A 16,247-nucleotide genomic window follows, 5' to 3' on the forward strand; every position below is an offset into this window, starting at 1 on the left:
CTGCTTGTTGCACACATGTGCCTAGTTCTCACCTGTGATGTCCCTGAGTCCCTCTTACCAGTTGCTGAGAAGAGTAGACAGTCTGGATTCTGGGCAAGCCCTCTTCAAACCCACGCACCCCTGGGGCCAACATCACAGGCCAGGCCAGCAATGACATGTCCACTCTGGGCAGTGCAGAGACACCACTTGGAATACATCTATTCGTGTTGTGCATTTCGGCTTAGGCACGCCCATAAGCACACACTCACTGCCTGCTGCTGCTGCTGGTGTTAATTCTTACAAGCTGTGTGTGGAACTTGAGGTGGCTGCCCGTCCCCATCAAAGCAGCTGCTTGGAAAAGTTTACTAATTTGCTGAAAACAAATTCTGAAAAGCTGGCTGCTGCTCTGTGCCACCATGTGGTTGTACAGCTGGGAGGAGACGTCTCAATGGAGACCCTGGTGAAAACTCCAGAGACTCAGCCCTGCACTTGGACTGCAGCCCAGCCTCATTCATTCCCCTCCCATGCCTCTTCTCTCTCCGTGCTCATTTCAGTTCTTTGTTTTCCCTCAACTGACCTTGCTTAATCCCTGGTGCAACAGACAAGCTATAGCTTGAGAACTGATGGTCACTGAGGAGTTATTTGAAAAGCTTCCTAACCGGAGAGATGCTGCCTCTCCCTCCCCACATCTCACGGCAGACCAGCTCCTGGCCCTCACAGCTGGGTTGGATTTATCTCAAACTCGGCCGCCCCACACTTAATACCTAACCATCAGCTGACCCCTCCGCCTGCACCCACGTCCCACACCTATTCTATCTCTGATTTCTGAGGGGAGGTCTCACTAATTCCCATGTTCGACTATTACTATGTTCGCTTCATGTCTGATAGAAAATCAGGCTATAAAAAAAAATGAGCCTGAATCTAATTAAGCTTCCAGACCTAACTTCCAGCTTGTAAGAAACACAAGCTAAACAATACCTCAAGGAAGCAATCACTAGAGCAATCCTGGGGCAAATGATCCAGCTCCTTCAACAAATCAATCGCTTGCAAAAAGAGAGGGACTCTGAAAAGATGTCTTTGATACTGCAGGGGAAAATCTGTATAGGGGCTGGGTATTGGCTGATACATTTTGTTGTAACGCTTTAAGCAACTTTCAACATGATATTAATGTTTTAAAAAAAAGAAGGTATTCTAGTTACAGGTGCATACTGAATATTTACAGGTGAAAAGGATGATGCTTAGATTTTGTGTCAAAATACTGTGGGGAAAAGAGAGGAAGGGAAGGAGGAGGGAAGGGAAAAATTGAGTTCAGGAGGGACTGATGAAACCAGATTGGCAGTAAGGGTGACTGCTGAAGCTACACGATGGTACATGGAGACTCATTATACTTTGCTCTCTACATGTGTGTATATTTGCATATTTAAATAATTTTTTTAAAAGGTCAGGCTCTAGAATAAGGCAGTTACTTAAAAGAAACCAAAAAGCCTAAATAAGAACCAAAAGGAATTCCCTGTCAGTCCAGTGGTTAAGACTTAGCGCTTTCACTGCTGTGGTCCGGGTTCAATCCCTCGTCAGGGAACTAAGATCCTGCAAGCCATGAGGCACCGCCAAAATAAATAAACAAGAACCAAAGAAGTAAATCAAAGAAATAACATGTTTCCTGGTTGGCACTGGGTCAGTCTCATCACCTAGTGTCCCCTACGGGCCCATCACTAAACAAGACTAGAGAGATCAAACTGACCAAGAATCAGACCTGCCTTCAGGAAGCTCTCGCTCTTGCTGTGAGCTGCCCCTCGGACCCCAGAAGCAAAGGCTAGTACTGACAACTAACTTTATAAGATGGAGCCCCAGATAGTCTCCTAAATAGCATCCACCTAAGGAAGCTGTCATAGTTATAGGGTGCTGTACTTACTTTCTCCATCAGCAACTGCAAAACAGATCAGCTAAAATTGGAGAGAGGACTACCTTGATCAGAATCTTTCCCAAATGCTTACACAGAACTTTCTGTTTAACACTGCAACCAAGAAGGCAGCCAGCCAGTGTCCACTCATATTCCTCTGAGGCTAATGCTTTAATTAATAAACAAGCAGCAAGACTGAGACTTTATATCACTTTAGAGCAACGGTTGTACAGATGCTTATGTTATAAGATCACAGGAATGAAAAAAAAATACATGCATCTCAGCCTGTCCCCAACACACAGGTGTATGTCATCTGCTGATTTAAATTTTTAACCTTAAACCACAAACATTGGACCAGTAATTCCTAACTCACGTCCAAACCCCAAATCTCCTAAGCTAAAGGAACAGAGGGTATTCCCCCAAGCTATTTTTTGTATTTCAAAAGATGAGTTAGAAATGTTACATTTGCCCAAAGTAGGAAAATGGAGGTTAGTGAAAACAAAGTTCTTATGTTTGGAGCTAAAATTACATCATCTGGAAGTAGAACCCTGGTTATATCATGTTGATCAAAAACTGAGACCAGCAATTCTGTGTCAAGGATTAGTTAGATGGGAAATTAAATGAATTGTCACTTAAGAAACAGTTTGTTCGGAATACAGAATTGTTAATAATGTGCTATCTTCAGAAGGAGAAACAAATTATGGAGTATTCAGCATTAAATTGTGTGAAAGCACTGTCTTAGAATGCATAAAGATCAGGAATATTATTTTTTGAAGAAGAAAAAGTGTCCTTTTATAGTGAGGAGGTTTTAGCTACTATAGATGCAATTTAATTTTAAAAATCAATTCAACAAATTTATACAGAAATGGCAGTGCCCCCAAAAAACATTGCAAACCTTTTTATAGATGAAATGTGTATTAAGCATGTATACAAAAAAACTAGATTTCACCTTGGTCTGTAGCAGAGCAACTTAATATCCAAAAGTATATATTTTAGAAATGACCCAAGATGTGAGTAGCCCAAGTTACTGGGCTACCTGGTAATTCTGCAAACTTTAAGCAACCCCTTTTTTTTTTTTTAACTTTTTATTTTATATTGGAGTATAGTTGATTAACAATGTTGTGTTACTTTCAGGTGTACAGCAAAGTGATTCCGTTATACATATACATGTACCTATTCTTTTTCAAATTTTTTTCCTATTTAGGTTGTTACATAATATTGAGCAGTGTTCCCTGTGCTACACAGCAGGTCCTTGTTGGTTATCCATATAGCAGTGTGTACATGTCAATCCCAAACTCCCAATCTATCCCTTCCCCACAACCTTCCCCCGTTTTGTAAATAAGTTCATTTGTATTTTTTTTTTTTAGATTCTGCATGTAAGCAGATTATCATACTATATTTCACTTTCTCTGTCTAACTTACTTCACTCAGTATGACAATCTCTAGGTCCATCCATGTTGCTGCAAATGGCATCATTTCATTCTTTTTAATGTAAGCAGCCCCTTTTGTCATCCACCTACCAGCATCTACACACCGAGGCACTGGGAGCCTGAAACAAGTACTGGAACAACTGTTAGAGAAGCAGGACAGTGCAGTGGTCAATACTGCACACACTCAGGGCCAGACTGCCTGGTGTAAACCCCAGCTCTCCCACTCCCTGGCTTTGTAACTTTAGGTTAGGATTCTGTGCATCCATTTCTGCATCAGTGAACATACAGGAAGGGCCTGGCCTTTCGTAAGCGCTATGTAATGCTAGTTATTGGTATCTCTGGTGGTGACCCTGTAAAAAAGCATTCCTGCCACATGGCTCTGTGTTCTCTCCCCTCCACCACACATTCCTTTTGTAATCTATCCTCTTCTTTGCTTCAGCACATCTTCTTTCATCTCCTGGAGCATTTCAGGCTCATCTACAAGATAAGACACAAACACCAGAGACCTAGGACAAGACCACCTGACCAAAGGGCTCCTGAGACCTGAAAGAAGAAAGATTCGCACAAATTGGTTTCTCTGAAACCAACTGCCAGTGAAAATCCTGATGCCTCAGAAAGTAATTCTCTCCACTGTCAAGAGGAGTGGAGATTTTACAATGAATTACTTGCCTGTTCAAGTAACAGCTTGAAACTGGCACCTCGAGGGCCACAAAGAAAATCATATGGTCAACTCAAGCTCATTCTGAATGTTAAAGGGACCCAATTGATCCTAGCATGTCAGAGCAGGGAAAGGACTTTACAAATCATCTAGATCAAGGGTCACATACCCAAATACCCAGCGTACCAGCCAGGTCACGAATCACAAAGGGACTGGGGACAGCTGGGGACAGTGTGTCCTGTATGAAGGGAGGGCTGCTACTCAGCTCCAGCCACTGCTGTCACGGGCCTGGGACTGCCAGAGGCTCTGAGTGTTTAAAAGAAGCTGGAAAGTCAGATTCTGAGGAGGAGGGGAGGTGCAAGCAAAACACACCTGCAGGACAGATATGGTCCAAGTGCTGCCGGGTTTCACACCTTGAACTAGACAGGGCAGAGCAAGCCTCAGACCCCTGGAGATCACATGGCTACCATGCTAATCTAATGGTGGGGAGGGGACTAGGGTCCCCAGCTGTTCACAGACTAAATAAAGAATATGACTTATATAAGAACTACTTTTTTTCTAATGTAAAAGGATATTGTGATATTAAAACCAAATTTTCCTTCCAAACACTGCTAAATTGATGAGTTTTCATTTCCCATTTTCTCAAATGAGGAGATTCCAAAAGCACAACCGTCCTGTACTGTACACAGATTCTATTTACATTAGAGAGGGGACCTTCACACTTGCACTATTCACAACTGCCAGCGAGACCAATCTTCCATTTGATGGCTGAGACTGAAAGGTTATGGGGCTTGCCCCCGTCTCCAGATCCCTTGCAAAGGCAGGAGAGGAAGCCAGGCTCCCGAGTCCCAATTAGTCTCCGTCTCCTCCACCAGGGCAGGTGGCCTCTGCCCTGAGAGTGGCCCAAGAAGTGACAGCCTGGATGAACACCCAGGATAAATGTGATCAAAAACAACATTTGGGGCCAAGTTTTTTCACCATCACCTCTTCAAAGTTCCACAGGAGCTCAGAGATAGAAGAAGCCTAGATAACCTGATAGCCCAGACCACCTCAACTGCATCCCAACTGGGGGTCTTCCTGTCTGGTGTGGATAAGGGACTCATTGTTGCAATGCTGGGTAACAATGCCACTGGAGGACTTAGGTTTGCCTGGCCATGACACTCTGATCTCCAGGCCTGGCCCTCAGAATGTCTACATCCCTCTCCACCCTCTCACAACCCACTTCCCTCTCCCCACCCCCAGACACTGCCTCTGTATGTTCCCTTCCTAGTCTTGCTTCTCCTGTTTGCTCCATTTCCCCAACTAATTGGCTTCCTGATGAAAAAGAACTTACTCACTTTCGATTCTTGCTCTCAGTCTGCAGGCATTAGTCAAGGATGACTGACTTAAGCTGGGAGCACAGAGGTCACACACTTGAGACACAGAACTGAAAGAACTTGCCCACTAAGTCAAGACAAGGTACCTTGGAGGCAGAGCAGGGGCTGGGGAAGCAGGGCCTGCATTCCACCCAGGATGACTGCAGCTGTGGGAGCCAAGACCACCAAATACAGCTGTGTAAGCTGCGCACTGCACAACTCCAAGGGCACCACTCCAAGAGGCCAGGCTGCGAGTGGCGCCATCTGGAGTTGCGTTAACAAAGCAGCCCAGGGAGGGGTCAGTGGCCCAACCTGCAGGCACATGGAAATGGATGTCTGGCTATTAAGAGATGAAGCACATCTTTCAATGAGTCAAGTAATAGTGACTGAATGGCCAATTGAGTTTCCTGTACTGAAGTGTGCTTACAAACTCCCTGGCAGCTTAGTTAAAATGAGGACTTCCCAGCCCTCCCCAGAAATTCAGAATCCTCAGCTCTAGGGGCGGGATAGGAATATGTGTGTTGTTTTTTGTAACAACCAGCCTCTTGAGAAACCCTAGCAAACAGAGTTGAGGCTTAGGAGAACACAAACACTACAAGGGCCAAGATTGGGTTACCGAGGGGAAAATGTTTATATTTTTATACGTTTATTCCTTCCATTCCAGCACTACTTTATGAATAATATTATTTCTAAAGACCATTAATGATGGCAATCACATATAATCCATGAAGCAAATGCCACCAGAAACCCCAACCCTGGCTATTCCTTACCACGATTTTTAAGAGCAGGCAGACACCCTAGACCCTAAAATGAAAGAGCTATTTTGACAGCTTGTTAAATTGATGGCCACCATTTGCCAAATCATAGAAATCCATGCTCTTGCTGAGAAGGTTCCTCTTTCCAGCATTTCAGTGTGGCAAATACCCAGACACATACCTTGGGCTCCTCCTTCATCACCTGTTCAATGAGCTCGGATTTCATGGGAGGTTTTGAATACTGGCCTGAGAGAAGGCCATGTCCTAACTTAGTCCTGGACAGGAGGGAGAAACAGACAAAAAGGTTATTGTTGTTTCCCCTCAGAGATATTAAAATTACCTACAAATTTCAATAAGTACAGCTGCTTTTAGGTGGAACACTGTATCTCAATTACTCACAAATAACTTATCTGTTTGATTCTGCTTGATACTGATTCCATTTTCAACTTTTCTCAGTACTTAACAATTTTACTGATTTTTTTCTTTTTACAAAAGCAACCCATGCTTATTTCAGAATACTTTTAAAAATACAGACAATAGAGAAGAGAATTGCCTTTAATTCTGCAACTCAGAGAAAACCACTATGAACACTATATCAGATACTTAAAAATTACAACAGGGCACTTACATCTGTGTGTTGAAATCTTGTGTTGGATCTAAAGGAGAGTAGTCAAATATTCTTGGCAGGTTTCCTACATACCTAGAAAATGAAAAGCAACAGTCAAAACATAGGAACTGAGAGATGAACAGAACCAAAATAAGCTATCATCCTAGCTATGACCTTTTTGCCTTTCTGTCAACACTAAATCATCCACCTGAAGAGAATTTTTTCCTGAGATCCTACCTGTGCAGTCATATTCATGGGCCTCCCTAAAATGTTTATGCTTCTATCAATGGGTCTCGACCCCAGGTACAAGTTAGAATCCCCTAAAGAGTTTCTAGAAAAAATAGGAAAGCCAGAGCCACCCCCAGATGTTCTGATTTCACTGCCTGAGGTTGAGGCCTGGGATTTGGAATCTTTTACAAGTTCCCCAAGTGAGTCTAACATGTAGCCAGAGTCAAGGACCACTGGCTTACGCCATCTCAACTACCTTCCCAAAAACGAAAGGTAAGGTTAGGAATTATTCTGGTGGTGTCAAAATGAATAATGACAGCAGTAACAACCACCGTTTCTGAAGCGTTTCCTAAACTGCCTGATTAAGACTTCATTACAACCATACGAGGAAGGGATTATTGTCATTACCTAATTTGAGAGATGAGAAATCAGGGTGCAAATGCATTAGGTGCCTTCCAAAATCACCCAAGAGGGAGTGCTGAAGCCCAGAGTAGACCCAGGCAGCCTGGAGCTCAAGCTGTGCCCTGAACCATGCTGCCAGATGTACCTGCTCCATCCACAGTCCCTTGTGCAGCCCACAAGCCCTCCTTCTGACCAGTTTACCTGACAGAGCAGTCTAACTGTAACCATCCATCTCTCATCTCAACACACAATCATTTCTTTTTTTTAAAATTTTCCTCCAAACATGTCAAAAATATATTTTCCTGTATTAGTTGTTTCCAGTAGTACATATCTGTCAGCCTGTCTACAGAGCAATCTTCAAAATTAAGTAGATGAATAAACTAATATCGTTTTCATTGAACAAGGATGTTTTTCAAAAGAGAAAGCATATAAGTGAATTCATTACATTTAAATAATTATACATAGATTGGGAATTACTTGTTTTAATTTTTTTAACATCTTTATTGGAGTATAATTGCTTTATAACGTAGTGAATCAGCTATACGTATACATATATCCCCATACCCCCTCCCTCTTGCGTCTCCCTCCCACCCTCCCTATCCCACCCCTGAAGGCGGTCACAGAGCACCGAGCTGATCTCCCTGTGCTATGCGGCAGCTTCCCACTAGCTATCTATTTTACATTTGGTAGTGTACATATGTCCATGCCACTCTCTCACTTCGTCCCAGCTTACCCTTCCCCCACCCCGTGTCCTCAAGTCCATTCTCTACATCTGCATCTTTATTCCTGTCCTGCCCCTAGGTTCTTCAGAACCATTTTTTTTTTTAGATTCCATATATATGTCAACACACAATCATTTCTTTCACTTCTTAAGTTCATTTCCTATTTCACATCCCCTGCTTTGTGCTGTTCACCTGTCCTCTTGAGGCTTGGACTCTCTGAGCCTGACAGCTCTAGGAAGAAGCATCCAGAAGCAGATCCCTCTCCCTGTCCCTTCCTGCACCCTGCCCTACCTGCTTGATCTCATTCCCACCCCTCTCTCCCAGACCACAACGCCCCGGCCATTTCCCCTTCTTGCTGCCCAGGGCACACCAAGCTCGCTCCTGCTTCAGGGTCATGCCATCCTGCTGTCTCTTTCCTGGAATGCTCTCTCTACGGATCCTTGCTCCCTTTCATGTTCCATATCATCTGAGCCTGGCTAACTTTCTTCTTGGCATGAATCACTATTTGCAACTATACAATTTATTTATGTTCTTGTTTATTATCTATCTTTCTAGAGATCACATACTAGAATATAATCTCCATGAAGGCAGAGACTTTAAATGACTGCATCTCCAGCACTAGAACAGCATCTAACATGTAAAAGGCACTCGATAAACATGTGTTGAATGAATATATTCATATCATTTAATCACACAACCAATTTTCATAACTGACTACCTAATGACCCAACAGAACAGGCATTACTGCAGTAAAGTCTTGGCAGAGAACCATGATACACTACAGTTAGTAATGACCTCTAATTAGATCCCTGAAATACTAGAAACTTCTAGGCACCTGCTGATTACAAACTCGGAATTTGTATCCAAGGTTATGTACCAACATAAAAATTAACAGAGCACACGTCTCTGGAATAGTCCCATTCAAATGGCTTTTGGTTGTATCACTAGAACAATTCCATTTAGAAATTTTCAGTGGACCAAAAGCCAAATAATAGATAAACCAAACTATATTCAGAGTCAGAGGTTGTACTGAAGAATTCTTAATTAATACACAACACGATAAACATTATAAACATTAGCTCTCTTACAATCCAGTCTTTATCATATCTCAAAACCTGACAAGACAAAAGAAAATCCACTGGTAAGATGAACGTTAGTGAAAAGCTTACGCTTTCCGGCAAAGTTGATGGAGAAGAATAAAGTTAAAGGGGGTAAATCTTTGATGTCAGAAAAGTCCATTTTGCTAGTAATTTATATTCCTTTTCTAATCAATGAGGAATATTCTCTATTGCAACAAAATTAAATTAAAAGGCAGCAGTAGGGGCTTCCCTGCAGTAGTTAGAATCCACCTGCCAATGCAGGGGACACAGGATTGAGCCCTGGTCTGGGAAGATCCCACATGCCGCGGAGCAACTAAGCCCGTGCGTCACAACTACTGAGCCTGCACCCTAGAGCCCACGAGCCACAAATACTGAAGCCCGCGTGCCTAGAGCCCATGCTCCGCAACAAGGGAAGCCACCGCAATGAGAAGCTTCTGCACCGGCAACAAAGAGTAGCCGCCGTTCGCTGCAACTAGAGAAGGCCCACGCGCAGCAACGAAGACCCAATGCAACCAAAAATAAAAAATAAATAAATAAAAATTTTAAATTTTAAAAAAATTTAAAAGGCAGCAGTAATGCTGGATAATTTTTTAAAGTATCAATACTTATAGCTTCAATTTGTAATCTAGTGGTTTTCAAAGCAAAAAAGTTTTGCTATCTGACAATCCATCTTCGTTGTCATTCAATTCGTACACCAGTTTATTTAGATTTGCTCCTCATTGGAATTATTTTGAAATGTAAACTGGGTTCAAGTGGCAGGCAGGGTATCCAGGAGTCCAGCTGATGTTCCCGAATTACACCGTGGTTGTGCATAAGTCATTTAATCTCTCTGTGAGTCACTCTTTCTACTTACAAAATGGAGATACCAGTCCTGGACGTAACTCCACTGAGTTAGTCCCACTGGGGAAAAAGGAGTTTGAAGAGCAAGTACTTCAACCCAGTGATATTCGGTAAAAGAACCAAAAGACCGAGGACAAGTATGAAAAATAAGTTGCTCATGTTCTAATATATACAGTAAATGTTTAGGAAATAGAATACAAAATGTTAGATACTACAAAATTCTACAACCCTTGAAACAAGACCAGGCGAGAGATTCAAATCTTAATTCCAAATTATAGACATGAGGTACATTTTTTTTTTTTTGCCGTACGCGGGCCTCTCACTGTTGTGGCCTCTCCCGCTGCAGAGCACAGGCTCCGGACGCACAGGCTCAGCGGCCATGGCTCACGGGCCCAGCCACTCCGCAGCATGCGGGATCTTCCCGGACCAGGGCACGAACCCGCGGCCCCTGCATCGGCAGGTGGACTCTCAACCACTGTGCCACCAGGGAAGCCCTGAGGTACATTTTTTCATTGAAGAAAAAATTCAGAAAGTTAACTGTTCATCAAACTTTGAAGTGTAGAAAATATTTTCAAAAACTGTAGGCTGTAAAGCACTAAAACTTTTGTTGCGCTTTGTAACAAAAGAATATGTGTCTTCCATTCTAGTTTAAAAGAAATAATAATTATACAACACCTACCATAAGGACTTTCCCTCAATAGTTTAAAAAAAAAATCTTGGAGCATGAGACAGATAAGATGAAGCTACACTGTTTCCAAATCAAATGATAATACAGCTATGAGACATGGGTAAGACTTTATAAAAATAATACAACGCATGATGCGTATCTCTGAAAAGGTTTTCGCATCTCAGAGCTTCAAACTTGCTCCTCCTTTTCTCCAAAACCCTATCTACACTCCCCCTGCACATCAGTCAAGGTGAGTATCCCTTTGTGCGTCCCTTCTTCAAAGAGATCCTCCCTGACCACCTCCTTCCCTTTTCCTTCATGGAATTTACCATATTTATAACCATGCAGTTGTTCTTATGATTACAGATACTCCTCAGCAAAGGATGGGGTTACATCCCAATAAACCCATCATAAGTTGATGATATCATACATTGAAAATGCATTTACAATACCTAACCTATCAAACATTGAAGCTTAGTCTAGCACACCTTAACTATGCTCAGAACACTTACATTAGCCTACAGTTGGGCAAAATCATCTAGCACAAAGTCTATTCGATAATAAAGTGTTGACTATCCAATCTAGTTTATTGAATACTGTACTGAAAGTGGAAAACAGAAAGGCTGTCTGGGTACAGAATGGTTGTAAGCATATCAGTTGTTTACCCTCAGGGTCGCGTGACTGCCTGCTATGGCTGCTGTCCTGCCCAGCATCACAGGAGGGTATGCACCTCCTGTCGCTAGCCCGGGAAAAGAGCAAAATTCAAAATTCGAGGTACAGTTTCTACTGAACACATATCACTTTTGTACCATCTTGAAGTCAAAAGATCTTAAGTCGAATCATCATAAGTTGGGGACGGTCTACATTTATTTAATGTCTGTTTCCCCAACTGGGGCTGGGCACCAGGTCCTTTTGATTACCACTGAACCCCCCATACCCAGCACACTGCTGAGCAGAGCAGAACCCACTCTTTATTGGCTGGATGGAAAAAATTAAAACCTGACATGGAAAACTGACCATAAATTTCCAAAGCCAGGAACAGTATGAAGAGGTAAGACTTCAAATACCAAGAGAGGAATGAAAAGGACATCTGATATACTTTTATTAACTACCTTTAAAATCATTAGCATTCAACTCCACGTGGGTTAAAAATTGCCCTGTGCTGTCCCTAGTGTGCTATCTTCCCGTCATTCTGTCTTAGCACATGTGTGTCCTCTTCCATACTTGAACCAAGGTCAAATCCTACCTGCTCTGGGAAACACTAGAGATTATTTCCTAAACTGAGGCAGTGGCTGCCCATGAGCTGCAGCTACCAGTCTCTGTGGCTCCCTGTCCTAAGCACAGTCGAAGGAAGAAAAGGGCCAGAGACACAGTCCCTCTGCCCCTCAGCAAGGGAGGAAGCAGGCAGCCTGAACATGTACGGTTGGGAAGCACCGTAAATCAGTGCCTCCCAATTACTTGTGGTGAAGGGCCAGCTAGTTTGTTGATTTCAACTCATATATATGCTACCTTTAAAAATACAATAAAGGGCTTCCCTGGTGGCGCAGTGGTTGAGAGTCCGCCTGCCGATGCAGCGGACATGGGTTCGTGCCCCAGTCCGGGAAGATCCCACATGCCACGGAGCGGCTGGGCCCGTGAGCCATGGCCGCTGAGCCTGCGCGTCCGGAGCCTGTGCTCCACAACGGGAGAGGCCACAACGGTGAGAGGCCCGCGTACCGCAAAAAAAAAAAAAAAAAAACAAACAAACAATAAAAATAAATTATAGTTGACCCCTGAACAGCACGGGAGTCAGGGGCACCAGCCCTCGGCACAATCGGAATTCCATGCATAACTTTACAGTCAGCCCTTTGCATTCGCAGTTCCTCCTTATCCATGGTTTCAACCAACCACAGATCCTGTAGTATGGTAGTACGTATTTATTGAAAAAACCCACATATAAGTGGACCCATGCAGTTCACACCCATGTTGTTCAAGGGTCAACTGTACTGAAAAAATGAAATGCCACTTATAAAAAACAGCAACGTCAAAGGCCTACCACAATTTCTGAATGCTCACTCTCAATTTCCATACCTGTCTCATTTCGGATCCACATCCAGCAGTCCAAGGACCAGCACCATCTACAAACCACATTTTGAGCAGCAAAAAAAGACAAGCTTAAATCTTCTTAGAAGCTCCACTCACTCACCACTGACCAACCAGATCACCGAACCTAACCTCTCCTAGCACATCTATAGGAAGAGATGTGGCAGTTTTGCTGTGAAGCTTAATGATTATTACTTTCTTGGCATAGAGGGTATTGGTCTGAAAATGGAAGCCATTATTAATATGACAAATCCCTGTAGGAGGTTTTTCAGTTTACAAAGCTCTTCTTATCTCACCTGATCCCCATAACACTTGACAAGTGTTCTCACCCAGCTTCATGAGGGAAGTCACAGCACAGATGGTGAAGGGCTTCCTCAGCACACACTGCCTGACTGGACGCGGAGGGGATGCAGGGTAGGCTGTGCACCCTGGTCTATACGGGACACTTACGCTCTCTGGAATTCCGGGATGCTGAAGATGGCCTGCATCACAGAGCTGAGATAGCAACTGTTGCCCAGGTTCTTGAGACCCGTGTATCCGGGGCCGTACATGGGCTTCAGCTTCGTCCCTGTCTCCTGGATCACCTCCCACTCGCTGATCCGCGGCTTGCTTTCATTGTCCTGGAGCCCGTTCTCTGTCTGGGGCAACGTCATTGAAGAAATACAACTTTAACAATGATTATCATTCAAACATCATGTCCCACCAATTATTTCTAACAGCAATAGATGTTTCTACCTTTCTTCCCCAGTTAAACAGAGAAATAAACAACCTCATTAAAAAAAGACTGACATGGTGATGGTTGCACAAGACGAACTTAATGCCACAGAACTGTACACTTAAAAAATGGTTAAAACAGTAAATTTTACATTAGCTGTATCTCTCCACAATTTAAAAAAAACCTGCATTTAAAAGATTTTAAAATAAAAGAGTCAGAGACTGGGAGGAAAGGAGATAGGAGGAGGAAGAAGACAAATAGGAATCAAAAAAAAGAAGCAAGTAGAATAATCTCAAGGGCAGATACAATGTAACACAGCAAACAAAAAGCAAGGAAGTTGGAGAAGAAAGTGGAATAAAAACCATGGGGTTCGGGAGAAGCTCAACATGGGAGGGAAGTTTAAAGAAGAGCACAGAAAACAAATTAAAAAGTGACATGAGTGGGCTTCCCTGGTGGCGCAGTGGTTGAGAGTCCGCCTGCCGATGCAAGGGACACGGGTTCGTGCCCCGGTCCGGGAAGATCCCGCATGCTACGGAGTGGCTGGGCCCATGAGCCATGGCCGCTGAGCCTGCGTGTCCAGAGCCTGTGCTCCGCAATGGGAGAGGCCACAACAGTGAGAGGCCCGCGTACCGCAAAAAAAAAAAAAAAAAAAAAGTGACATGAGTGAGAAAGAGGAGTTAAGAGAGGAGAACATGAGGAGAGGGAGATGACATGGGCTAAAGCAAAACACGCACAGTTAACCAGCTCCTCATAGGGACAAATATTACACAGTCACGATACCAGCCTGAAAACACAATATGAAATGAGGCAAAGCGTTTCCATCAACAATAATCTGTTAGCTTATTCTTTCCACCCCTGCCCCAGGAGCTCTGCTTCCCTTCCTGTAATCAATTAAAGTGATGTTGGTCACAGATTATTTTAAAGGTCATCTCCCTGTACCTTCTCCCTTTAGTGAACAAAGAGTGATTCACGCAACTCTCCATCAAAGGAGACAGAAATTTTGCAAGTAAACTCCAACTAAAACAAAATGGTACTGGATGAGGTGCCATTTTCACTATAAAATAAAAATAAAAAATATAAGCTGATAACCAAAAGAAAATGCTAATTAAGTTCAAGAAGTAAATGCAAACATTAAAACCTAAAACCTATAAAATGAAGATCTGTGTGATAGGAATATATAAATAAACCAAACAGTTTCCCCGCAAAGTGGGAATAGAGACAAAAGGAGACCTTTCTTACCCCATGCATATGAAGCATATCAATTCCAAAATGCGCTAAGTGCTTGGCCAAATGAGGATCCAAAACAGGTTCCTCTTCTTGGAAAGAATAAACATCTAGAAGGTGAAGAGAAAATAAGCACTGCGATCTGTAATCAAGTCATTCAATAATCAACACATATTTACTGAGCTCCTACTATGCCCTGGGCTTGGGATATAGCAATGAACAAAACAAAAATCTCTTGTGAGTTTCAACTGGGGGGAAGACAGATGATAAAAAATAAGCATAATAAATAGGTATTTTTGTAAATATACCCATAATATCAATTCTTCTGACATTTCAGAAAGTAATTTTAAAAAGGTTGCTGAAACAAGAAAAAAAGAACAGTGTCTAAAGTTAAAATAATTTAAAATTAGACAAATACAAATGCCTAACACGGATTGTTCTAACCCGAACCCCCCAGTGGCATAGATATAAGTTTGGGAGGAGGGAAGGGTGATGGATGAAACAGCCATGCCGTCTGCCCACGCAGGGAGAACCTGTGAGGAACAGAGAACACACAGGCCCTCGGGGCTGCCGAATGGCTGGACCGCAGTGTGAGGTCCAGGACAAAACAAAATTCTGCCTGTGGAACCCTCTATAGTGTCTCTGGTAGTCCCAGACCTACCACCTCATGACCCTCCACCTCCACCTGCCCCCTCATCCCCTCTTCCCTACTTCAGTGTCCACACCGCACAGAGCTGGTGAGGGATCTGTGAAGACTACTGTGCTTCCCAAATGCGTCCACCCTACAGCACACAGAAGAAGATGATGATGTATTTAGCACAGTGGGGTAACTCAGGAGGCTCCACCCGCCCCAGGACCTGAGGGATCAGCATGTTGGCCTCGTCCGTAACCCACTCACGGCACACCGGTGTTGGGAAGTTGTGTGTTTGGGGGTGGCAGGGGAGGGTTCTCTCCTCAGGACCCTCAATATCCCTCTTGACAACATAAGGCTTTAGACCGCACCTGGCTTCTTGCGGTATGATTCAAAGCAGCAGCATTACCTGGGAGCTTGTGAGAAATGCAGAATCTCGGGCCCAACCCCAAACCTACTGAATGAGAATCTGAATTTTAACAAGATCTCCACGTGCACAGCAAAGTCTGAGAAGCACTGCCTAGCGTTTTCAAAAGCTATCCAAACTGCTGCCTTATCTGTCATCATAGGGCAGTGCAATGCAGGAGAGGGAAACATTTTCAGGCCTATTTTGCAGGTCAGGAAATGAGGGTTAGAAAAGTTAAATCATTTGCCTCAAACCCCACACATGGCCCAGAACCCAGGTATTCTGACTCCCGGCCCAGTCCTTTTTCCTCTGCACTAGACTATTTCCTCAGATCTCTCAGGAGACCAAGAGGCTCAGTGAAGCACCATCCTAGGCCCTTAACAGGAACAGAGAGTCAAAAACCACAACTTCTTCACTTCTAAATTTGAAAAACAAACTCTGAAAATAGATATAAAGATATTATTCTTTAGGACAGTAAAAGATAGACTGTTCAAGGAGTTTCTTGCTCTTTGGAACAATACCAGGAGTAGAACAAAAAGTAATACA

At 43.3% G+C, this 16,247-nt stretch overlaps 1 protein-coding gene across 1 annotated transcript in view; it reads right to left on the reverse strand.

The window, feature by feature from the left end:
- The window catches only part of USP13 (ubiquitin specific peptidase 13), a gene marked incomplete at its 5' end in the record, with an annotated part of 116,879 nt that overhangs the window by 45,236 nt on the left and 55,396 nt on the right, over positions 1-16,247 (reverse strand). The window contains 4 exons of the mRNA XM_079704199.1: positions 6,259-6,352; positions 6,706-6,777; positions 13,176-13,363; positions 14,680-14,774. Coding sequence (XP_079560325.1) covers positions 6,259-6,352; positions 6,706-6,777; positions 13,176-13,363; positions 14,680-14,774 — 449 coding nt within the window. The remainder of the gene's footprint in view (positions 1-6,258; positions 6,353-6,705; positions 6,778-13,175; positions 13,364-14,679; positions 14,775-16,247) is intronic.

Source organism: Hyperoodon ampullatus (assembly GCF_949752795.1).
Source record: "Hyperoodon ampullatus genome assembly, chromosome: 5".
NCBI classification, from domain to species: Eukaryota; Metazoa; Chordata; class Mammalia; order Artiodactyla; family Ziphiidae; genus Hyperoodon; species Hyperoodon ampullatus.